Genomic DNA, 24,543 nt, shown 5'->3' on the forward strand with positions numbered 1-24,543 from the left:
AAGCTAGTTTAGAGGTTAGCATCAATACTTTCTTGAATGTTAAAATTATTTAGCAAACTTCCAGAAGGATATGATGACACTTTTTTATGTATCTATTTATTTATTTTCAGTTGAGTTGAGTTGAGTTGATTTTTATGTGATGATTGAATTTTTGATGATGTGTGAAATACTGTGACAATGTTGATGCAAAATGTTTGAAAGCAAGCTACACAACAGATTTCCTGTTGCCTTAGCTGGGTTAGCCAGTGATGTGCAAGACATAAACAACAAAGTCTGACATTCAGCAATAACTCATCTATAATCACTTTCTGCTTGATAGGCTGATGTCCAAAGGAACCAGAATTATGAGAGTGGGAACAGAGGAGGTGGGGGGCAAGCTTATTTGATTTTTCTTTCTTTTTTTTAACCTTTTTTTCGGAGTATGCGTTTAAGTTGCACCCACTTCCTTTATGGTAACAGCTGTCAAAACATTGTCGGATTACAGCGCACCGCAACGTTACAGCTCATATTAGAGCCTGGTACAGGGCAGGAAGTTAGGAGGAGTCCGGCAAGAGGGGTACGTTAAAGCCTCTCAGTTTCTCAGAGCAAAGCAACTAGGACCCAGGGGAGGAGCAGCTAACACCAGGAGGGTGCTACTCCTGCACTGCTAATTTAGGTACACGTGTCAGGGATATCATGGGCTTTCCCAGTGATGTTTTAGGCATTAGAAGAGATACACTCTGTGATTGTGTGTTGTTTTCGCGACCGGACACAAAGTTCCTATTCACAGCCTGGGATCACAAAGCCCCTTTTCTCTGGGATTAGACGAGCTTCAGGCTTGTGTGATGAGGCCAGAAGATTGTTGAGAGAGAAAACTCCCTGAAATCTCCTCTCGTCTGCTGAGGGAGGAGAGCTTGTTGAAATAATAGTTCAGCAGGGGGAAATCTGTGGCACATACGTACGTATGAATACTCTAAGCCAAAAACAGAAATGTTTACATCTAGAGCTAATGAGTTTTGTTGTAACTTTGTTTGACATAAAAGCCAAAACATATTTGCTACGATGTGGTTCTGTGTGATATGACAGAGGCCTGGATAATCAGTTGACACTAAATCAGTGGGAGATGTCAAAGCAAATTTAGAGTCATCCTGCATGAAACTGAAAATCCAACGTCTGTATCAGATTGCGATAAACACTTCACCTCATCACTGACGTCTGTGACGGAAAGAGAGCTTTCATGCTTTAAAGATGGGTGTTAGCTTGTCCTGGGAAATGAACCAGACTTTCTGATTACAATACAATTTCAAGGTCCACTTACTTTCTTCTTCCGTTTAAAATTATATCATTTTCAGCAAGAGGTCCCAGGTGGACTCATAATCAAAAGTGATATAATGTGTACAGCGCCCTGAACATGTGCACTAAACTCCTGATAATTTCAGGATGTCATGGACACAAACCTTTGAATCTATTAAGGATAAAATTCAACAGTTGATCAGTGAAGCCTGCTGACTGAGTAGTAGTTTGTAAATATGTCCATCATTTTTTAATTTGCTCCACACATTTCAAGATCCAGAGAAAACCCATACTTGTATTTTTTAGACATCTTATTCATAGTCGATAACCTTACAGTAAAAGTATAAGACTGAAAAGGGAAGTCTGCACTTACATTTTAGAAAGATGCAGTCACAAATTGTTCATGAAGAACACCTGCTTTAGCACTCAATGTTGCAGCTCCATTCAAAGACTGTATAAGTAAAGGTTATAGATTTATTAATAATTATGTTATTCAGAAGGGTTAGGTAAAGGTAAAATGATCATAACTGTATATAAATGAAGTGTGCCAACAAGAACGAAACCACACATGGAATAATTTAAAAATTCATTTATTATTTCAGATTTTTCGCCTTTGTTATACAAAGATGTTAAATAACTTAAATACATTCTTACCAGTCATTTGTGATCTGTTTATACCTACAAGCTATACACATGAGGTAGAGGAAAATAATTTAGGGTTCCCATAAGACATGAATAAGTGAACATGGACAAAGCTTTGTTGGTGGTGTCTCATCACAAAGAGCAATGCATGGTTTGTGTGTTTTATCTTTGTTTTACAAGCACAGCACAAATCCTAACAAAACTCACGTGTACATGTAAAGTGATCCAAAGGTGAGGGAAAACTAGTCTGCTCTGATGTTGTCATGAGTTCATAAGGCATCGTATGGTGATAACCAACATTACAAAGTCTTTCACGTAACACTCAATTATACAAACAGATCAGACCCTCTAAAAAAACATGCTGTTGATGACTGTGATTTTGTTTGAAGATCTACAAATGAGTCGTGATTCTGCACATGGATTAAAAATCAGCTAAACATGAGTTGATTCTAAGTTTGTTAGGATTTGTTAGTGCTTAAATAACAGCAAACAATGAGTTATGAAATGAAATATGTTGAGAGTATACACTGCTCCACCCCAAAAAGAGGAACAACCCCTTCAAAAAAAAAAGAGTAAAAAATACAGGATATAAAATCAATTTAGACTTTGATGTATTTACACTAAACACATGCTCATAATATATTTAAAAATAATTTATCTTTTATTTTTCTCTACAAAACAGAATTTTGTACATGATCTATTGACGACTAAACAGTGCAGAGTTTTGGATTTAGGAATATGAAAATCTGACTGGCTGCTGCCTCATGTTTCTCTTCCTTGGAAGGAATCAAATAGCCTATGTACAATCTATAAACAAACAAGAATGCACTTGCTGTGATTTTGGTATTTCTGTCAATGCCTGTTTTGAATCAGGTCAATAATAGAGAACCTCAGGAGTGTGAGTGTGTGAAGATTGCACACACAGAAAGTTGTGGGAAGCAGGCATTTATGCTTCGAATCTCAGCATAGCTATTATGGTTTCCATGTAGCGTGCAAAGTTCTATGTATATGTTTTGACCAGTCTTTATTTGGCATGCCATCTCATATCAAAATGCTTGGAATTCATGTCCTCGGGACAAATAACCCACGGAAGGCTCTCTTTCAAGAGCATGATATGCCTGTGGAGGGCGATGGATCATTTCTGGATATTGTGATTATTATCTTGTTAAAGGTAAAAGCCACTTTTAAGAAGCCTTGTTTAGGTGCCATATTACAATTTGTAACCATTGTGTAACAGCAGCTGTGTGCTGTCTCAACTTGGCATTACTTATTGCTACCAATTTCTGTTTGCTGCTTGTGAGAGTTGAACATGTGCCTCACTTTTGTCCCTATACCACAGGAGAAGAAACCTTTTTTTTTTTTTTACTATTTACAATTAATAAAAACAAAAAAAATAAAGAATCTGCACTGCACTGTATCAATAAACACAGATCTTAAAATACTTTAAAGGGCTTTGGGGCTTCAGTGCGTAAAATGGCGCTATATTACAAAGCTGGGTCCCTCACTCAGTAGTTAATTCACACCAATCTAAAACAAGGCATATCTCCTAGTATATCACATGTCAGCCATGTGCTGAGAGAACAGTTGTACGTTACTGTCTGCATTGTTTATTTGTGTAAAGGTATTTCTCACAAGATTAACGGTAATATTGTAAATCATTGGGTCCACAATAAAGGAAACACATCCACTTTCTTGGGGATAGTAAGAGTAGAGCTAGCATGTTAGCTTGGTGTAGCACAAAAATGTGAGCAGATGGATGAAGCTAGTTTGTTTCTGTCCATAGTTGACTTGCATCGTGAGATTTAGGACAACAGTTGTCAAGCTTCTACTAGCCAGTTAGCTGAGCTAATCGCAAAGGGTTCAAACAGCTGTTATTAGCAGGCTTATGCCTGTTCAAAGTTGGTTTTCCTCATAAGAGTTGGTGTTTCAGTTTTGAAAATATGCAGTCTACAACTATGTGGTCAGTATATGTTAGCAAGAAAGAAAGGTGGATACAGTTTGACCATAACTAAAGTTGACTTTCTTAGTAAGAGTTTTGCAACGCTATCATTGATAGGTAAACCTAGCTCAGTAAAAGGAGTGGAAACAGCTCTTCTAGCTATGTCTCAATGAGATTTAGAGCATCTGTCCCTTTAATATGAAAAAAAATTCCAGAAAGTTAGCATAGCTTGGCACAAAGAATACCAATAAAAGTTAGAAATAGCTAAGAATAGCTATGTCCAAAGTTGGCTTTCCTGACATAGTTTGTGCTTTAGACTTGCAAATATGCTAATTATAGCTAGCTGTTAGCCTAACAAACAAATGGCTACAGTTAGCCTGGCTCTGTTCAAAGATGACTTTCATAATTAAATGTAGTCTAACTGTCCAAAAACTATGAAACTTTGTCGAGACAATTAGCTTAGCATACCATATAGAGTGGCATGAAAGAAACAGCAAACCTGGCTCTAACCAAAGCTAATTAAATCTGCTTTTCAAATCTGCAAAATGAATAAACTGGTGAGTTGATAAGCTCTTATCAGAGCCCTAGAACTTGTATAATTGCTTAAACTCTCCACAAGAAAGTGGGCATTCCCAAAACGGTGGACTTTTCTTTCTGACTGTCATTGTAGTTTCATGGCAGGCTTCAGTATTAGGGATTGTGTTGACTGAGTCAATCTCTGCCAAGCAAACGTTTTAAAAGCAAATTAACTCATGTGTTAAAACAACTCTGCCGACTTCTGAACGAAGACGGCAGATCTGCAGAACACAAACCTTTTTGCGTTCAGACAATTTGCCCGAACATTATACAAATATTAGTCTTATAAAATATATTTATATTAGCTAGAGGCTTACGCATACATCTTCACTTGAGTTACTCTGCAGACATGTCAAGTCAGATTTCCGTCTCAGTTGCCCCATGCTGTTTGGACAGACTGACGCAGCTCCTGCTGTACATGCTGCATGTCTGCTTGTGTTGAATATGGCTCAATCAAATCGTGGCAGCTGAGGAGGAAAGAGGGATGAGGAACAGTGGGGGATGGGGGGGCTACTTTCCTCCAGTTCTCCACAGTTTTTCTTACAACTTCAACGTATTTGAAGTTGAATAAAAAAAATCAATAATAATTATAAGTAGATTTAAGCTCAACAGGGTCACAGGTGGACTGTTTTTTAGTCAAATGATCACCTGTTGCAATAACTGTGGCTCTAATAACAAGGCAATTGTCATACAACTTGAGTATTACTTGCAATATTCCTCTCCTATATCACCAAATAGTTATAGTGGTTTAAGTTATTCCCTGAACATTGGTTCGCTCAAGGCCGAGAATAGCCTAAACTGACTGTTATAGTTTTATCTGTTAATGCACTTACTAACAGTTTCATATCATATTATTACAAAAAAGGTGTTTTTTTTTCTCCCTGTGAAGGAGTAGTCCCAAAGGATCCATAAATTATCCACAGAAAGGCGACGGACACAAGTGTGCTGCTTTCTAAAGGGCCTTGTCGACATGAATCAAGAAAAAAAAACATGTGAGCGCACACAAACAGGAAACATTTGTGTGGTTAGTGGTTTGTTTTAACATAGTTAGATAAGTGGTGTGTATAATATCATTACAATATATCTGAATTTATTTACATACATATGCAAACACACAATGTGTGTGAGTGTAAATATGTGCGTGTAATGTAAATCTTACACCCTGTCTGTTTTTCTTTTAAGCAGTCTCTGAATATGGATTTCATTGCATAAAAGTCGTCACACTCCAGTCCCCTCACTCTGTTGTTCTCACACACACACACACACACACACACACACACACACACACACACACACACACACACACACACACACACACACATACATACACACACACACACACACAAACACACACACACACACACACACACACACACACACACACACACACACACACACACACACACACACAAACACACACACACGTAAAGATTAACAAACATTCACACAAACCATTCTTCCTTGGGCAAGGTCCCAGAAACCAGTCCTTTGGTGTGACTATTCTTGTTTTTGATCTTCACCAACTGGATTTGTGTTTTCTTGTAAAAAGATGCAACTGGAGTTTAAAAAAAGGCTTTCCAGTTCAATTCAGAGCCTATATTCAATAAAAGCGTGAGATGTTGACCCAGTTGTCTAAGGTTTTCTCTTTCTTTCTGTCTTTTTTAGCTGCAAACCCCAAACATGGGGGCCACAGGACCTCTGAAACCCAGCCCACAGAAATCCCTCAAAGTGCTTGTTGCTTCACCGTCAGCTGGCTCCTCTTTTGTCTGTGGACAGCTCCGACAGCAGAAGCAAAACATTATTTGAGAACAAGTCAACCATGCCATCTTTTACGTGCTCCACCGATCCTTTGGACTGACAGGTGACTGGTTTACCCTTTGCAGGTATAAACCTCCTCCCTCTGTGTGCACTGCTTGCATTCGACATAACAGCACCAGCGCACCTGGCACTGGCAGGGCCTGGTCACCTCTCGACTTTGTGTGTTGTGACCTCGCCCGCAGCAGATTGCGTCACAGTTCTTATCCTTGTAACACTTCCGGGCCGCTGTGCCCGACGAGTACTTGCTGGGTCTACAGAAACTAGGCGAGTCCTCGATGTGGAGCAGGTCCATAGTGCGAGGGATCTGATCACTCAGCCCAGGTGGGGGCTGCTGTTGTGGCTGCTGCTGTCCCCGGCCTGTGGAGATCTCTCCCTCCCCTGTGGCTTCGTTGGTGGAGCTCCCGACTTTGATGGAAGTCTCGTAGCGCTGCTTTAGCTGCTTGCCTATCTCATGGAAGGGCTGGAGCTGCCTCCAGCAGGTCTGAACGGTGCAGGAGCCGGAGACGCCGTGGCACTTGCAAGTGGTCTCCACTCCAGCCTTAATCACCTGGATGGAGAAACAGAAAATACTATCATCTGCCATGAAATATTACAGGAATGTAATAAAAGCTTTGTAACTTTGTTTAGTAAGCAGTGCTCCTCAGAGCCTAATTACCCAACACATGCATTGTCAGATAATTAGAGTGGTTTGGAGGAGAATGTGAAGTAAATGATGACAATCACTGCTCCTTTTGATATCAAAATGAAAGGGAAAACAGCCTTATTATTACAGAAGAACTGTTATTAACATAATTCACAGAAAGAACAGTCCAACACTTTGTCTCAGTCTTTTGATGAAAGACGCTTGTGGGGGGTTGGATGTGTTATGACATTTTGATTAAAGTCAATAACTACAATTATGATGAGTGAGGGGCGTTTCTGCCTGGAGACTTATTCCTACACACACAGTCAGCTCAGACAGTCATTGGACTGTAAATGTGTTGTCTTAACCTAAAGTCCATCCACCCCTTCTTCTGTTGTGGTAATCATGCTGTCACACAGATAAGTCGAAAGAAGAGCGAAGAAAGGCTTCTCCTTTATGAAATCAGACATAATTGCAGGTGACACACAGAGATATTCAGCATTAATGACCACAACACATTTCTTAACTCTACTCGACCTTTATCATGGTCAGCCAAAGTTTACTTGTGCATCAACCATGATGTGAAAGCTGCGTGTGTGCGAAAATCAATGATAATAACACATTGTCTAAGACGGGGGTTTGAATACCGTCTGCAGCTCTTTTCTCAGACTGTGAAAGAGATCGGGGGAACAGGAAGTGCATATTCATCACACCAGCAGGTCAAGAAAATTTGATAGGTCAGCTTTTAAATGTCTAGGGGGCTGCAGAGGCTAGCACATTCCAGTTTTGTTCTCAGTGTGGGAATTCGTCCTGAACGAGTGCGGTACACCTCACTACATGTGCGAATCACACAAAAAAAGAGCAAAAACAATGTTGTAAATCTTTTATCACAAACAAAATCTCCTTTGAGACTTGATTTGGGAGAGCCAAGTTGAAAAGGAAGAGCCTGCACTGGTCTGCTGGGAGAGTTCTGTGTCTGCGAACATTTGGGAAGTGTGCCTCTGCTATAACTCATCCTGAAACCAAAATGAGAATAGCTTCAGTATGAGAGCAGCTGAGTTAAAGCAGCAGATTTAAGATCTTTAGTTTACTTTGGCTTGACAGATTTAGACTATTCCCTCTGTTTTATTTTACTATAAAACACACTCCCAAGATGAAAACTAGAGTTACTCAGCACAAAAATGTACAAAGCTGTGCCAGAGTGCTAATGAGAGCAGTAACTTATTTATTCTGAGAGAGAAAAGCAAATATTGACTAATGGGTGCATTCACATTTCATTTGATTTACACTGGCAATTACTTTAGTCGGCTCAGTTTTAATATCACAAGTTTTATGGAGACGTTTGAAAGATGTACTTTTTAATTTCATTCTCTAAAAATGACTCAGGAACAGCTCCATAAATAAAATTCTAATGTGCCGAGAAAACTTTCCTCTCTGACAGTTTGACCATAAATCTGGAGAGTGTGTCATCACTCTCTGACCAGCACATCTGATAAACTCCAGCATCACTAAACTGAAACAAAAAGATCTGCTTTTATTGACTGTCCTGAATAAGGTCCACAATTTATCTTCAGAAAGTAAACTGCATCAGTTCATCAAAGTTTCAACACCATTCAAACAATTTATCAGAGCGATAAGCCAACATTTTGTTTACATGTTAGTCCAAACAAACCCTTACCAGACTTAATCTTAAAACTTAACTGTTTCAGTTAATTCTTTCATAAAAGTCTTTTTTATATGGCATTTGACTTTGAATGTCCTCTCTAAAATGCTTCAAACAGTTTGTAAACATGTAAACATCTGTCTGATTGGTGTAGTTTGTAATCTCTCTTTTACTTTTTGTTCTGTTTTTCAATAACTACTGAGGCAAATGAGCTAATTTGGTGCCAAACTGTCAGCTCCCCTCCAACTTTGTCTCCAGGCTGTTTGCGATTAAACTGATGTCATACAATAGGTTTTCTGCTTCTAGCTGCTGCCTGTTATGGCTAAAAGCAGAGAAAAAATTAATACAGAAAGCTTGAAAGTCCCACTGCCCAGACAGAGTGGGGGAAAGACCTATAATTAAGTGAGATTTTCAAAAAGACAGAGCATCATAATCCACTGATCCAACACACTCACCTTCATGCCTACATTTGTGTTGTGCATGTCTACGCGAGCGCGCAGATCCTTGTTGGAGCGTTTGCCCAGGAAGTCCTTGACAAACTTGTTTGCATATTTTAGGTTGTCTCCACAGCCCCCCCACTGCCACGCCTTTCGATTCTCAAGGTCGGGGGCTTCATCACACGTGCAGCGCTCCATGCGCCCCGCACTGCAAGCTTTGGCCAGCGCATGAGTCAGGCCTGCCGAGGAGATGGCGTACAAGAAGCCTGTCTCTTTAAATCCTGAAAAATAAAACAGTTGATAGAACCACAGAGCAAGTTAGAACATTTAAAAAGATCATTTTACTGTCCTCAGTGCCTTTCAGAAACGTGTTACTTTAAACAGAAGAACAGTATATTGAGGGGTACTCATGTTTTGTTATTATGTGAAAAATGAGCCATCAAGAGACAATTTAACTTAAGAAAAAAGATTTCTCATTTTTTTATCTCTGGAGAAAAGTAAATAACAAACAATCACTCTGAGTGTTTTTTTTGTTTTGTTTTTTTTTAACTATTGGGTCTGTTTTCAGGGGTCGACAACAAAAGAAAAGCCCGTACCTCTCTTGAGTATGTTGGCTCGGTGGCGCCCCTCTAAGGTGCAGTTCCACCTCTCAAAGCGGAACTGATACTGGCATTCTAGGGCGCTCATGGTGATGGCCTCTCTCAGGGTCTCGGCCACGCCCGGGTCTCGTCTGCACATCCTGCGCTGCTTCTTTTCCAGTTTGAGCCGGTCGCACAGCTTGTAGTGGGCCCTGCCCACGCTCTCCTCTGGTAGAGAGTTCAGAGGCAGGATAGACAACGGCTCATTACCTGTCAACCTGCAGGGAGAGATCACAGACACGCTCAGGTCAGTTAACATGAAACACAAAGTGGATACATTTTGATAAAGGTTCCAATAAAGCTCAGGATGCCGGCCTTCCTGGATAAACAGTATGAGTAGCAAAGATATACTACATAAACAGCACAGGAAGCCCAGCCAGCGTATAATGCTCAGAAGTTTGGTTAATGTTCAAATGAATTCAGCTGTTCAGTGGTTAATGTTCAGGGGAATTCAACATTTGCTGGAGATTAAGATCAACCTCCTGCACAGGAGTGTCTGTGTGTGCAGCAGACTCCAAGAGGAGCAAGTTCTTTCTTTTGTCCCGACACTGTTTTGTCTCTTATTCAGATCTCAGTCCATAGTAATGTCAGAGCAAGCAGCCTTTTGAAAAGAGAATTTAAAGAATTTTTTAGGATTGAATTAAAACTGTTAAAGTAGAAGAGCAATCTCGAAACAGTTTATTATTATATCCTGAGGGGTTGGGATGACACTCATGACAGTGTTTGTAAGGATTTGAAAATGACTACATGACAGGATTTCGACTGTCACCGTAGAATCCTCAACACAAAAAGCCGTTATTCAGGATCTTAAACCTTCAGTTCATTTGACACATAACAAGCAGAAGAATCAGGTCTAAACATAGTATGCAGATCATGTGGTAGACTCACTCTCCTCTCCTCTTCTCGCTTTATTTAGGGGAGGCGTATATAAAACACACAAAGCAACGGCTGCCACATAGCTGGTGAAACCCACGACCAGCGTTCTGAGGTTGTGATGGGGAAAGCAGAGTATTACTTTCATAAACAGACACAGGGGACATGACTGTCAGACTGTGACCATTTTGGTCACACCATCTGACAGGACTGGCACCGTAGTTGTTCATTATGTGGAATTTCTGGCCTCCTTTACACCCTTAAAGTGAAACTGAAGAATAAATGGCTTTACAGAAGTCACAAAAGCACAAGTCCTCGGGGGAACGTGTCTTTGCAAATGGTCTTTTATGCATGTCATGATTTTGCACTGATACAATACAGATATTTTTCTCACACGGTTAAGCTATCAATAATTTTTCAGTATAAAATATTTGCACATAAAAATATTAAAGGAGTTCTCTTTGATTTTTATGATCCAGAATAAAGAGTTGATTCTTAGTTATGAATATAAGTTGAGACAATATTGTTCGCTTGGCATACGTTAGTTGAGTAAAATACACAAGTGTCAATGAACTTACAGGTAATTTTTTTACCTTTTTTTTTTCTACAACTATGCCAAAATGTCTTTTTGACAACTTCAGATTCAGACAAACTGATAGGATGTCAGTTCATTTTTGCTTGTAACAGCATAAAACAACCGTATAACTTCTAAAAATCCAACTTAAATGCTAAGGACAGTGACCAAAGCAGATATTTTCACAAAGTTGCAGAGCTCCTGTTGGATGCCAATGCCTGTATACTTCATAAACCTGTTGAAGATCTTGAAACTAACTTAAATGTTTCCCCTAACTTTCATAACAGTGAGTTTGATCCTATCTTTAAATGCAGCCACAACCTGTTGAAACACTGGGCAGTCATATAAAAAAAGAGGCATCAGGATTTGCTTACACATCGAGTCAAACGGCTTCCTCTCTACAAAGCGTGTTTGCCTTTCTTTAACTTGTCTGACAGCTCCGAGTTTGGAAATGGAAACCTGGCAAGCTGCGTCTTGACAGATATCGCGTTCCCAACACACTTGGAGAGTAAAAAAATGCATGGTTTGAAGCACACGGAGCGAGAAAAGCACAATACACCAGACGTGTGTGTCTCTCTGTGATATTTCAAGCCCGTTGGTGTCAAGCTTTGTTAAAACGGGGTATCAAACAAGAAATATGTGTAACGTGCCAAAACAAACTTATTCAGCTGACCTGGAGTGTAACATCTGACTGACAAGCGTTTCACTACATTACCGTGGTAGGCAGGCAGGAATCACTTTAACCCATTGAGAGTTTAGGCAGACAGCTTCTCACAGATATGATACAGAGTAAAAGGAGCCTCCAGTTGCATATAACTCCACACAAAAAGAGATACAATTAACAGATGGTGGTCTTAAAGAACTCAATGCAACTAAAATGACGTCCACATTCCTCAGGCAGACATGCATAGTCACACGTATTGGTGCAAATCCCCCATATGCCCCCACGCCTGCCAGACCATCAGAGTGACAGGCCTCAACTGTCTGTGTGACGTCTGCCTGTCTGAGACACAAAGATGGTCTGAGCGGCATTGGAGGGAGGCCAAAGATGACATGACACTGATCTCAGCGCTACTGCCTCTGCAGCTTTTTTTTACACAAAGACATTTTTCTTGCCAGTTACAGAGACAGACAGACAGCCGGAGGGCGAAGTAAAGGGAGGGGGCACTTAATGTCTCCAGAAAAACTCTCCTAGCTGGGCTCACTCCTTTATGCATTTTCCTACCTTAATACTATTTCCCTACTCATGAAAAAAAAACAGCAATGAACAGATACTCTGTTTTATTTACACAAGATTGGAAGTTGATTGAACTATCCTTTTTAATTTCAAATGATCTGGAAATTAAAGACAACATTTGCTCTGGATGCTGGACGAAGACTGCTGCTGTCACTCCAAAAGATCACACATTCCAAAATGATGATCTGCTAAAAAATAAAAAATGTCACCCCGCTGCTTGTAAGGGAATGAACTCGATCAACTCACTCAGAGAGACGGGGAATTAGAAAAACAGAATCATGGCTGCATCACAGATGTCATCACAGATCTGAAAAACATGTTGGTTTTCAGGGGGCACTCATATATCATGGTGTCATATCTGCACATTGACTGAGGTAGATTCAGTTTCCATCCGTCACATTATGACTCTGTGCAAAGAGTTCAAGATACTGGTGTAAGAAATACCTAACTAAGCATCCCCTGGCAGAGAAAGATGCTCTGTCCCCTGCTTTAATTCTCCTAAAATGTGGGGTCTTTTAAAACAAACCAATGCTCCAAAACTAACTCACTTCCCTTCTGTGGTTTGTTTTGACATAAGGCAGGAGAAAATGTATTAAAGTGACAATAGAAAGTCACTTTGTAATAAAGTGTATATTTCACATAAGCCGCAAGTAATTTAATTTTCTAGACCAGAAATCCATAGGCATTAGAGTATATCCAGATTTTGAAGCTGAGACATCGGACAATCCAATAAATCCACATATACAAGTTCTCTTTAAACATTACATGATCAAAAGAGATTGACCAATCTGCTCTACTCCCCAATTATTACAGGTGCTCTGTTGGTATAATGTAGAATCATTTAAGATCAAGTATTTTTGATGTTTATAATTCAAACTTGGGGAGGTATTGATTCTGGAACACCTTTAACCTAAATGTCCTTTGACTGTTGTTGTCTCCTGGCTGTTTGCAGCTTGTAGCATGTCAATGCTAACTGGTGTAAGGCCTGATGTCTTCCCACAAGGTGAGGAGAAGGAGGTGAGGACGACGTGCTGGTTCTCAGGTGTCCTTCCATCCATCGTTATTGGGAACGTAAGATCTATCTCCAATAAGATGGATGAGCTAGCCATGCTAACCCAGCAACAGAGGAAATACTAGAGGGCAGAGTAGCATCATGCTATTTACAGACATGGCTAACGTAGCTAACATCAGACACCAACGCCACATGGGAAGAGCCTCACCTGCTGTGAGCAGACAGGATCTAGGAGACAGAGACTGAACAGACTGCTGAAGAAGCTCAGTCCTGGACCCTGTGGAGGTGGAGGCTGGCTGAACTGGACAATGATGGACAAGCTGTCATCATCTATTTTCTTATGGACCTTTTTGCACTTTCTATACACTTTCTTACTTTTGTTTTCATGATTGCTGCTGTGTCCTCAATTTTGTTGTACTTGTTACAATGACAATAAAGTTCTATTCTATTCTATTCTATTCTCTCAATGGCACATGGAACAGTCGATCTATAAATCATAAGCAAGCTCAGAAGCTCATCATAAAGAGTGTTGTATTTGAAGTAAGTACAATGTGAGAAAGAAAAACTAAAAAACTAAACAAACAGATTTTAAAAAAAAGACGAAACAATGAACACTCGTACTCAGAATCTCAACATCCACCACTACAATCTAAGAACTTGTAACTCCATGTTTTAACATCATGGACCATTTTGTGTAAGTGTTTTTGTTTGAGGTGTTGTTGGAGGTGTTGGCACAGCAACACCAATTACTCGTGGAATATAACACCAACACAGGGTATAAAACTCATTATTATCCCATGTGAGGAGGGATTCCTGCTGATGTTTGCTCAGCTTTGCTGTTTTTCCACTCACACACTCGCCTGTACACACTCCACACAGACATCACTGACCCACTCTCCTCCTCCTCCGTCTTTCACTTAGTAACCCCGCAGTTTGTTTAGGCCTTTCTCTCCACCTGTCAGCACCTCCCATTGCCTGTGACATTTACTTTATATACATTTTCCAGCACGGAGGGCTCAGTGAAAACGGTTCATTTCACACCGCAGAGCCTCACGGTCGATCCCTGGAGGAAATCATTGACTAGCACTAAACTTCACCTTCATCAACCCCCCTCTGGCTTTACGTTTCAGCCCTGGAAGTGACCCCCAGCTGGTACCTCTGCTCCTTCTTCACCTGTTTGGTATGTAAATAGTTTAGGGAGAGTGATATTACCAAAACTTTTAGATACTGGAAAACATGTCTGTTGAATTACTTTAAATTTCTAAGGTTTATTGAAGTGCCGGCTTTGTGTAAAGGGAACAAACACACATAACTTTGTAACTGATGGAGTTATTCATATACTAACAGAGCATATATAAACAGAGGGAGCTCAGGACATGTGGTATGGATTAATATCAACAGGCTAAAGTAGTCAGAGCAGAAACTTTTACATACATTAAATGTAGTGCTGGAAAAATGTGTTAATCACTGGTTGCAGCTTTTTTTAAGGGTTTGCGCTGTTCTTTGTTTTTTTCTTTCATCTAGAGGTTTGTATCCCAGGGTTTTGAGTCCTCACCTGAACTAAAAAGTTTTTTCTGGGACATTATGAGGCTTAATTTTAGGGTAAGTTGGTCTCATCATATTCCAAGATGTAGCTTTTATAGCACTTCAGTAGCATTTTTTATGGATGTCACCTTGCTGTGTTGGTGACAGGTAATTATACACACACCAGCAAAACTGTTTTTGTTTGTTTTTTGTAGAAATTTTAACACTAATATTCATTGTAATTTGCACATATAGAATAAATAAAGATGACATTTCTGTCAGAGAATACTTTTTACATTTGTACAGTACAAGCTCAGTAAAGACCATTTCGTCCACAGGGGGCGCCGAAATCAACATCCTCACAGAAATATGAAATGTAAAAAAAGTATTTTTTTAAGAGTAGAAAACACTGTCAAAATATGAAATATCTCCCTAAGTCCATATCATTTATAAGATCCTGTCAAATATTTGTTACACTTGACACAATGTACTATTTTAACTTGAATTTCATTTTACAGAATCCAAGCTGAGGCCAGGTTTTTAACTGTTGTATTTACATGCTGCCAGGAATTTCTACAGGTGGTTTTCCAGCATTGAAACTAATAACTACTAGTTTGTGAGACTGATAACTTATATTTGGAACAGATTTGTGTTTAAAATTGAAACCCCCCCAAAAAAAATTTACATTCAAAATATATTATTTGCAATTAGGGATGGGTACCTTTCACAATTGAAAAAATACAGTACCAATGCTTGGTATCCGGCAATTGGTATTGGTACTCAATGGTACCAATTTTCTGTACTTCGGTGTTTGTGTTTATGTGGTAATAAAGATTAATTTGTTTAATAATAAAAGGTTTTTTTTTATTTAACATATGTCATATATTAATTACTCAAAATATAAACTTGCAATGCCATGTTCATGTCCAGTAGGAAAATTGCCTACTCTTCCAGTCCCTCACAGCAACAAGGATGTGTTTACATACAGAAACATTGTACTGTCTGATTTTACAAGAATTGGTCGGTATATATCTAATTAGGCAAAAGTACCTAACTCGGTACCAATCCATATTTACAATAGTATAAACTCATTAATGGATTTTTTAATTATTGTTGAAAACTAAAACTCTCAGAATCATCCACAGGACTGAACAGTTAACCAGGTTTTCATTGGACAGTTGTTTTACATCAAGCCAGTTAGATAATGTTGAAAGGACATTAGGGGGGAGGTGTTGAGTGAAAACACTTTCATAGCAAGATCCATCAGAGTGTGTTTAAATAAATTGATTTTATCAGAAAAATCAGTAAAATAAAACACTGATTGAAATAACCAGCCAAATTCATTGTTAACCCAGACTTGGGCCAAGGATGTTAATCGGTTTACCCCTTATTCAGATATCCAAGTTAATTTTCTAATCAGCATCTACAATAGTGTTAAAATCAGCTGAGATCCCATGGGGAAGGCTTCCTTTAGTTTTGTTTCTTTACAGGCCGTCTAAAATTTTGGAACATCAACAAAGAGTTACTGAAGCCAATGAATTTCTATCACTTCATTATTTATCAAACCTTGAGGTACGAAGAATAAAAACACCTGAGATGTTTTTGTGACTCAGACGGTGTCTGTTTATTTTCTTCCCTCCACTGGACTAACAGGTGCTGGTTTGTAAATGTAGATACATGAACAAGAGTGTGTTCATGTGTGTATGTGCACATGCATACAGCACTTACTACCTTAAGTCAACACCTACAAGAGTCAGTCATGGCTGAACGCGTCCAGGCAGAAAAAGCACAAAAGCTGCAGTTTCTCCCTCAGCCTGAACTTGCAGATTGTGTGGTCTGGTGTCTCCTAGATCACAATGTATCCCCCTCCCCCAACTTCTCCTCCACCTCCTCCCTTTTCCTCCTTTTTCCCGACCTTCCTCTATTCCCCCTGGTCAGTTACTCTAAACGTATGCCAATCATTCTGCCCAGCTGTTGACTCCAAACAAAACCTCTGCTAGACAAAACCGCCGCTGTCTGCGAACGCAGCCTTTAAGAGACAATGACAGACATGAACATGTGTCTGGAAGACAAACTTCCAAGCTCACCTTACATAAATCTGTGTATATTTTAAAATCCTAAGAGTTTTTGTAAGAATCCAAGCTTGCCAATGCTGATCTGCTGCTCTCTATTTCGTTTTTCCCTCCCCCTCCTTTGCTGTGTGTAAAATGCTCCTTTTGGGGGGGAAAAAAGTGTGTGCTTTTCTCAGAAATGTTGGATGAACTTCAGACCACCCTGCCCAAGTCCCATCTGGTGTATCACAACCCGAGCTATGCCAGAGGTTGTAGGAATGTGAGTGTGTGTGTGGTGTTTTCCCTCTGGCCCACTCTAACTATGGCTGACAATGTTCTCCACAGCTTTAACGTGAATAATTAAAGAAACCGTGAATCAGGGTCCAATGACTCTGGAACACGGAGTCTCCAGTTATTGTCCCTTCTCCAAAAAGAGTCTAAAACCTGGACATTTTCTCATCGACAACCATGGTGACAGCGCTCACACTCCGAGCCATTAAAACCAGAAATAGGGGAAAGAGAAAAGCATTATGTATGAGGCTAAGATAAGATTAGTCTCCGGTTGAAAGCAGTGGGTGTTGTGACTACTCCTAACAAGCTGTGACTGACACAGTACAGTAACATGACAAAACGACTTTGAAAACAAAGCAGCCCTGCAGGCCTGAGACTTACCAAGTCATTACTGGTTGAGTAATGAGCCTTATAGTGCATAGTGGGGATTTCATGCAACATCTAGAAGTGCAGTTATTCACAATGTGAGAGTGGGGAGAAGTTTGCTATCTTGCATGACTTAACAGGAAATGACCCAATGTTATATCATCTGCTGTCCCTTTTGGTCATTTACAACCCCCACAGGCTGTGTCAGACTACTCCCTGTAATTGACTGATCAGGTCAAGTTCCCGTTCACGTCCTCTCTTGAGACCTAAACTGTGCATGACTGATGCATTAGGCATATTTTCTTTTAAGTCAATATGTTATGACTCAGTTTTTCCCACCTCATAAATATACTTCTTCTTCTACTGTCAAAAAAAGAGAGGGGAAAGTTACACTTCAGCCTAATTTTTTAATCCACAGCCGTGCATGCGAGCGCTGGTGGTAGCTGAGCGGTGGGACTGCAGGACGGCCGGTTTGGGAAGGGGAGTGTGGGGCATGGTAAGAGGTTTAACTGCTATGTGAGAACTCAAGGCTTCTAAGGTCAGCAGCTCAGTTATAGTCACTGTGTGACTGGCACAGATTGGGCGCGCAGCGGTGTCCACATGACTCCCCTGTTCTAGCCTACACCATGGCACTGAGCAACCCTGTACCAAACACGTTCAGGCACACATACTGTACGCCGCTCGCACCGGTTCGCACATGCTGACACAAGACCCAGACTGCGGCTGTTTGGTGAGGGAGCAAAACACTTAGACTCTAAACTTGGTGTAATTCTGTAAAGCAGATATTGGAAATTGTGCAGCGACTGGAAACGCCAGGTCTTGTTCACTCCTGATACACTGGGCGAAAGCACTTGTGAGAATAAACAGAGCATGCAGAGTCAAACCACAAAATCCAAAACAAAACAGTAGCTGTTTTGAATCGCTCATGCCTCAGTAACTGCAAGTGGCTGAGTTTATTAGCCGTTATTTACTCGCACTGTTAACAGATTAGGCCTTCACAAGTGAAATGCAAAATCGCGATGTGTTTTAAGTTTTTACTCTGCGACCAAATATGGCTTGAACACTTTCTGTGGGAGTAATTTGCCAGTTAAAAGATGGGACATGTTGTTAATTCTTTTCGCATGACTTTCAGAGCACAAACACACCTTATTTATGGCCCTGAGTGAAGATGTTGGACTCCTGACAACTGACTGATGATTAAAGCAGCAGTAACTAGTTCAAAGTCATGCAATGGGCCATTTTCAACCTGAAACAGAATCTCCTCCAGGGTTAAACAAAGCGAAGAACGTTTGCCATGCCCAGGCTCATTAATGTCAGTGAATATCTGACTGTGTCCATTACTAAACTACAGCTCAAAAATGCTTTTGCGGGTCCTGCTTTAGTCTAAGTAATAATACCCATTTTGCAAACTCACATATTTGAGAGAAGTATCTGAGTGCACGCCGGGTCAGGCTCCTATAGGAGTGTGTTTATGCAAGATGATCGTCTTGATAACATGCTGCAAAAGTGGAGCGCTGCAGTTTTTCAAAGGCCTGGTCAACTTTCTTTCATCCTTTATGAAATTATAAATCCCTACAAACAGGTGCATGGGATTAAAAAGTGAGATTGCATCTGGGCGTCTGTGAAATGGCGGCCTTTAAATCATCCAAACTTGCACAAAATAGATAAAGTAAGATATGAGACACACTGATGTTCTCCAGAAGTCTAAGTGAGGGTTTGTCAATCGGCTAATCTTGGCACATGTGAAGTGCCAAGTCTTTTCTATTCCCAGAGAAAAAGGCCTGTGGTGAAGGATGGAAAACACAGGATGTAGCGGTTACTCTAACTAGCATCATCTCATCAATTCCTGACCACTAAAAGTATCTTGAGTCTATATTAGTTTTCCTGTTTTGCAAATTGCCCATGTCTCCAGCTCCATCTGCAAAGATCATCATGTTTCACCAACAAGTTTCCTCAAATGAGAATTTCCTCCCATGTCTTCGACTGTCAACCAATAAAATGCAAACCTGGCTCCTTGAATGGTCTGTTTAGATCAAATGTGTCTTCACTGCGGTTATTCTGGCGTGCTGGTGACACCAGAACCGGAGGCCGAACACTCTTTAAAGACTTCCAAACCATGTAACCCCTACAAATATTCAGAAGACATGTCATAGTGTCGTAAAAGCTTCATAACAGAGGTGTACACCGCTCAACCTGTAAAATACACAGTGACACTGAGCATCCCACATGGAGAACTGCACTTTTGCTCTGTAAGCCAACTTGTCATACAGGCTGACCGAAACTAAGCACGTTTATTTAAAAAAAAAAAAAAAAAGTCTCTTCCTTCCCTAATTTGTTTTCACTCTGACCTGGCTGCCTTTAAATTTGACGTTTTCACATTTCATTTCCCACTCTCCTACTGTTACATTGAAGGTCACAAAGTGCTGATTGAGGAGCGTCCTGCTCTTTCAGACAGTGCTGCACCCTCCTGTGGCATCCGAGGGCATCACAGGCCTTTCTCTAGGGATGTTCCAGAGCAGATTGCCTTTAAAGCGAAGCTCGAACGCGGATGTATCAAACTGAAATATAAAGAAAACAAAGCTCTCCTTCTCTCTTTTTCCACAGGCCTGTTATCTAAGCCTGTAGGTCTGCGTGATCTCACCACGCTACATGGTCACAGCGCCTTTGCTGAGAGAATCCTATCTACTTGGCTCACAGTAAAGTGATACCCTTTGAGGTGTGGCTATAGCTGCAGGATATCCTATGAAGTTGGGAAATCCCTCTATCAACGGTGCTCCCCGCCCTGCTGCCCGTCAGGCCTAATCAGTCCTTAAGGCTCTGGTAATGAGACGCCAGCCACCACTGTCTGCCAGGCAACGCCGGCCTGAGCCCACAGTAACTCTGCTGCTCCTAATGAGTGGTAATCACCCAGCAGCTCCCCGCAAACCGCTGCAGGGATGTCGGCACGCACTTGAGGCAGAAGAAACCAGCAGATGGGAGAGGAGCGAGAAAGAGCTGAGGGAAATGTTTACATGGAGCTGCTTAAAAAACAACTTTTCAAGTGAGGCTCCTTTAAACTTTAAAACACACAGCCATTAGATGCACACCAGGAGCTAATTCAGCAGAGTGATAAAAAGCTTTTACAGCTGCACATGGAGAAAGCCCTCCTCCTCTGTAAATTTACACACATCCCAGTTGTTATCCTGTTGTTTTTGGCGGACTTCCTGGCTTAATGGAGCGCTGAAAACAGTGATGCCATCTGAGAGGGCATCAGCTCTGCTTCAGGACCGAGCTGCTGAGAGAAGTTTAAGGATATTGCAGTAATTAAACACTGACCACTATATTTGCTCCTTCCGGATGCTGCGGTTGTCTTGGTGATTGGTAAATCCCAGTTGCATGACTGTGGGCAGCCTTCCTGTATGTGTCGCACATGAACTAAATAAAAACAAACTCTTGACTCAGTGTTAGGACTCGCATTCAGAGCACTTTACAAGACCACAGAATGGCATGCCTTTTACCAAAACTCAAATTTAAACTAACAGAGTCGTCTCGGAGTGCACCCTGAGTCCTGACAGGGTCAAACACGCAGGGAAATCGCTTCCTCCTTTGACAGTTTATACAACATCTCATTAAGGTGCTGTTACCTTTTCACTCAAGGGGTGAAAATGAAGAGAGTATCTGTGATTCAAAGTCTAATGATAACGCATTTAGCAGAACCAGCACCTGCCACAACAGGCTGAGGGAGAGAAAATGAGCGCTCACATTCTTGTGGCAAAGGATGACAATTTAAGCGGTTGCTCGAATACGCCAGGAATCCCACCCCACCCTCGACTGAGCAGACTATGGGCAGGAGAGATTGTGTTTATGTTACACTTACGCTCCACCGCACTCTGGAAATTGGGTATGCAACATTGACCCTCTATTTTGAGTAAATCAGTACTCAAGAGGCCCTGGGATGCCTCGTGCTCGTGGAATATTTATTTGCACAGGTTTTGTGTGAGTGTGTCCCGCAGTCGGGACTGTGCCCAAGTGTCACCGGTGTAGAGTTTCTGGGAAGTTGGCCATGGGTCGGTCACATTTTGTATCTGTGTCACCTGTGCAGGCTCTTCCAGTGTCTTCCTCAGCTGCAGGCTAAATCATTCACCAACACTCATTCATATTCCCTCCTCAAGTATTGTGATTCCACATGTCTCTCACTTGCTGCACAGAGAGAAGAGACTGACAGTGAGGAGTGAAAACAAGTGCTAACTGAGTAGGTAAATATGCATCACCATTAAGCACCATTAAGGCTGCTCTGAGTGCCAATTTGGCACGTCAGGTCTGATACATACTAACTGCAAAGGGCGACACTCCCGCACACAGACACTGAGTGAGAGCTGGGTTACCTTTGTCCTTTTAATGCAACTTCAGCGCTGAAACCAAAGACAGAAAGTGTGCTTGATATGTGGCTGAGCAGGTGATGACATTACACCGAGAGGAACTGAGATCTGGCCATCATGCTGTCATGTCAAATCCTGCACAGCAACATTTGAGTGCTAACATTTAACCAGAAAGGTAGAGAAACTTTGTGAATATTACAACTACATCATTTTTTAGATACTTGACTGGCTGTTTTTATCAACTTGTGGGATTTTTAAGCCACCAAACCTGATTCAGACTGGTCTATACATCCTTCAAAAAGGTCAATCAGTCTTACGGGCCCTTAGGGGACACTTGCTGTGCTCTCTTGCCGTTTCACAACAGTTCCCAGATCACCTAACACTCCTGGATCCTGCACAACACCCATACCTCCCATAAATTTGACTCTGCTGGAAAGGCTTCAAGTGTCATCACTCTGCAGTCTACAGCCATTTGTCTCTGTGCATCTGCACCACTCGCAGCCAAGGAGAGCACTAACAACACCCATCAACACGGATACTTATAGGTGAACAGAAAAGCTCCAAAAGCTTCATATCTATCCCGTTTCTGTGTTGGTTTTTTTAAGGTACGTTATGTTCTGTTGGCCCCCCCCTCTAAACCACAAACCCTCCAGTTCCAGGTGAAACATGGCTGCCCTCACCCACCTGACATGCTGACCTCATTTGTTCAACCTTTACCTCCCTGCAGGGAAAACATGTGAGCAGACAAACCAGAGTTCAGTGAATTAACAGCCACTCTGAAGTGGAGGTCATAATGGGCTACACCTAAAAAACCCAAGGCGTTCCCTGCATTGGAATGACTGACTTTGAAATCAACACCCTCATACTCCCAGAGAATTAAACATTATTGTCAATATTACATGCGTTAGGAAAAGCTCATAGTTTCAGATCCATTTCCTAACACGTGTTCCTGGTGTTTTTAAAGTTGATGGAAGCAGCAGAAATAAAATAAAATTTCAAAAAAAAAAAAAAGAAAGAAAAAGAAAGAAAAAGAAACCCTGAGAGAGTTGTGTGATGTTTATGCTGGATGGGGGAATTTTCTGTGCAAGCTGAGCAGACGTTTCGGCCACCAGTTCAGTCAGTCAGATTACTTTATTGTTACCAGCTGTTGAGTCTGAGGCATTATATAGACTACACTCACCTTTCACTCCGCGGCTGTTTTCTGGGTATGATTTTACAATTTGTTTCACTAAAATAATCACAGCAGCTACCTGCTATTTAAGCGCGTGAGGGGTAACTTTACAGTGGGCGCTGGCTCAATTGTCAGGGAAAGAATGGGGTGATCTCCCGGGCCAAAATTACTCGGAGGCTGCGTAAGTCTACCTTTATAGATGTTGTTGCCCTGCTGTTATCATTTTTAGTCTATCTTTTATACGACTTAACTTCCAGCAGCTTCAGTAAAGCTTGCGCGCAGACAACCTGCTGCTGCACCAGCTGCGCGCTGCGTAAACGCCGCGTAAAGACACCCCCCTTAACCCCCACAGGTATAAATGCAATCAAACATCTCATTGAACACATCAAAGTGAATTAATGATTATTGCGCATTAGCCATATAAACTTGAGTTTCAGGGATTTCGCTCAGAGTTTAAAAAAAAAAATGATGAAAAAGTGTTACCTGCGCAAGGAACCAATCAAATCAATGAATTCAGCATCATTCAGAAAGTGTCTGCAAACCCTTACCCGAAATATGCAGCCGTCGGTCCAGGCAAGTTGAGAAGATAGACTATAACTGTGAACGATAACCATCCCAGGAGTAGGTGTCCATCCAGCATTTTGCTGCGGCTCCAGGGCAGATCATCTCGTTTCTCCTGAGTAGCTGTGTAAAATCCCTTGTTGAACGTTCAACACTTCTTATACAGAGAGGAGCCGCGCTGCGCTCCTCCCATCAGAGGAGAGAGAGGAGAGAGGGAGAGGGAGTGAGGAGAGAGGGAGAGTAATAGGGCAACACACGCAGAGAGCTGAAGTGATTCAATATCACGTTTCACGCAGATAAATTTTCTCACTTGTCTGAATTTATGATTTGTGAGGTAGCTCCTTCTCTGGGAGAGTTATAAGCAGCAAACAGTCAGAATTGTGTGTGTGTGTGTGTGTGTGTGTGTGTGTGTGTGTGTGTGTGTGTGTGTGTGTGTGTGTGTGTGTGTGTGTGTGTGTGTGAGAGAGAGAGTGTGTGGGCCGAGGAACAGTCTGAAATGGACTGTAAATGATAAAATTCTTGTTTACTTTAAGTCAGTGACAGTTTAATTCTGGTGTTTTGAACCCTAAAATCGTATAATCCAGTACACAAAGTGTAACACCAGTTCAGTTACTGCACTTTATAGAGGATATGAAGTTCATACTGGCAGAATAGTTTTCCAGTTGAAGCTTGTCCTTTTGAAATTGCTCATTTTGGCTCAGTGAGAACTCCTCAACTAAATTCACCTAAATGATAAAGCTAAGTCTGCATATTGTACAATAAAGTCTAGTTTGAGAAGGGATGATTATACACAGTCACACTGGACTCCAGATTGACCAGTCTGTTCAACTGCTTAGAAATATCTCTATAATGTGGGCCAAAAAAGCTGATTGAAGTTGTGCCTAAAGCTGCAGCCCTGAACAGTGGCTCCTGCCTTTA

General features: G+C 41.1%; 1 protein-coding gene across 1 annotated transcript; it reads right to left on the reverse strand.

Moving 5' to 3' along the window:
- Positions 1-1,846: 1,846 nt before the first annotated feature.
- On the reverse strand, positions 1,847-23,863 carry wnt9a (wingless-type MMTV integration site family, member 9A). The gene is made up of 4 exons (XM_074689393.1): positions 23,613-23,863; positions 9,566-9,825; positions 8,988-9,250; positions 1,847-6,794 (listed from the first exon to the last, which is right to left on the reverse strand). The coding sequence occupies exons 1-4, from the start codon at positions 23,702-23,704 to the stop codon at positions 6,300-6,302; spliced, it is 1,110 nt and encodes a 369-aa protein (XP_074545494.1). The 5' UTR covers positions 23,705-23,863; the 3' UTR covers positions 1,847-6,299.
- Positions 23,864-24,543: the final 680 nt, after the last annotated feature.

This window comes from Halichoeres trimaculatus, unplaced genomic scaffold (genome assembly GCF_033239565.1).
Source record: "Halichoeres trimaculatus isolate MK-OKI-2021-1 unplaced genomic scaffold, fHalTri1.1 fHalTri1_scaffold_15, whole genome shotgun sequence".
Taxonomy (NCBI): Eukaryota; Metazoa; Chordata; class Actinopteri; order Labriformes; family Labridae; genus Halichoeres; species Halichoeres trimaculatus.

What these genes read in the sequence shown, in the direction of transcription:
- wnt9a (XM_074689393.1), bottom strand. Translation starts at nt 23,704, where the DNA reads ATGCTGGATGGACACCTACTCCTGGGATGGTTATCGTTCACAGTTATA. An exon ending in AGCCAACATACTCAAGAGAG is followed by an intron (nt 9,251 to 9,565) that starts GTACGGGCTTTT and finishes TTTATTTTTCAG; the next exon opens with GATTTAAAGAGACAGGCTTC. An exon ending in ACACAAATGTAGGCATGAAG is followed by an intron (nt 6,795 to 8,987) that starts GTGAGTGTGTTG and finishes TTCTCCATCCAG; the next exon opens with GTGATTAAGGCTGGAGTGGA.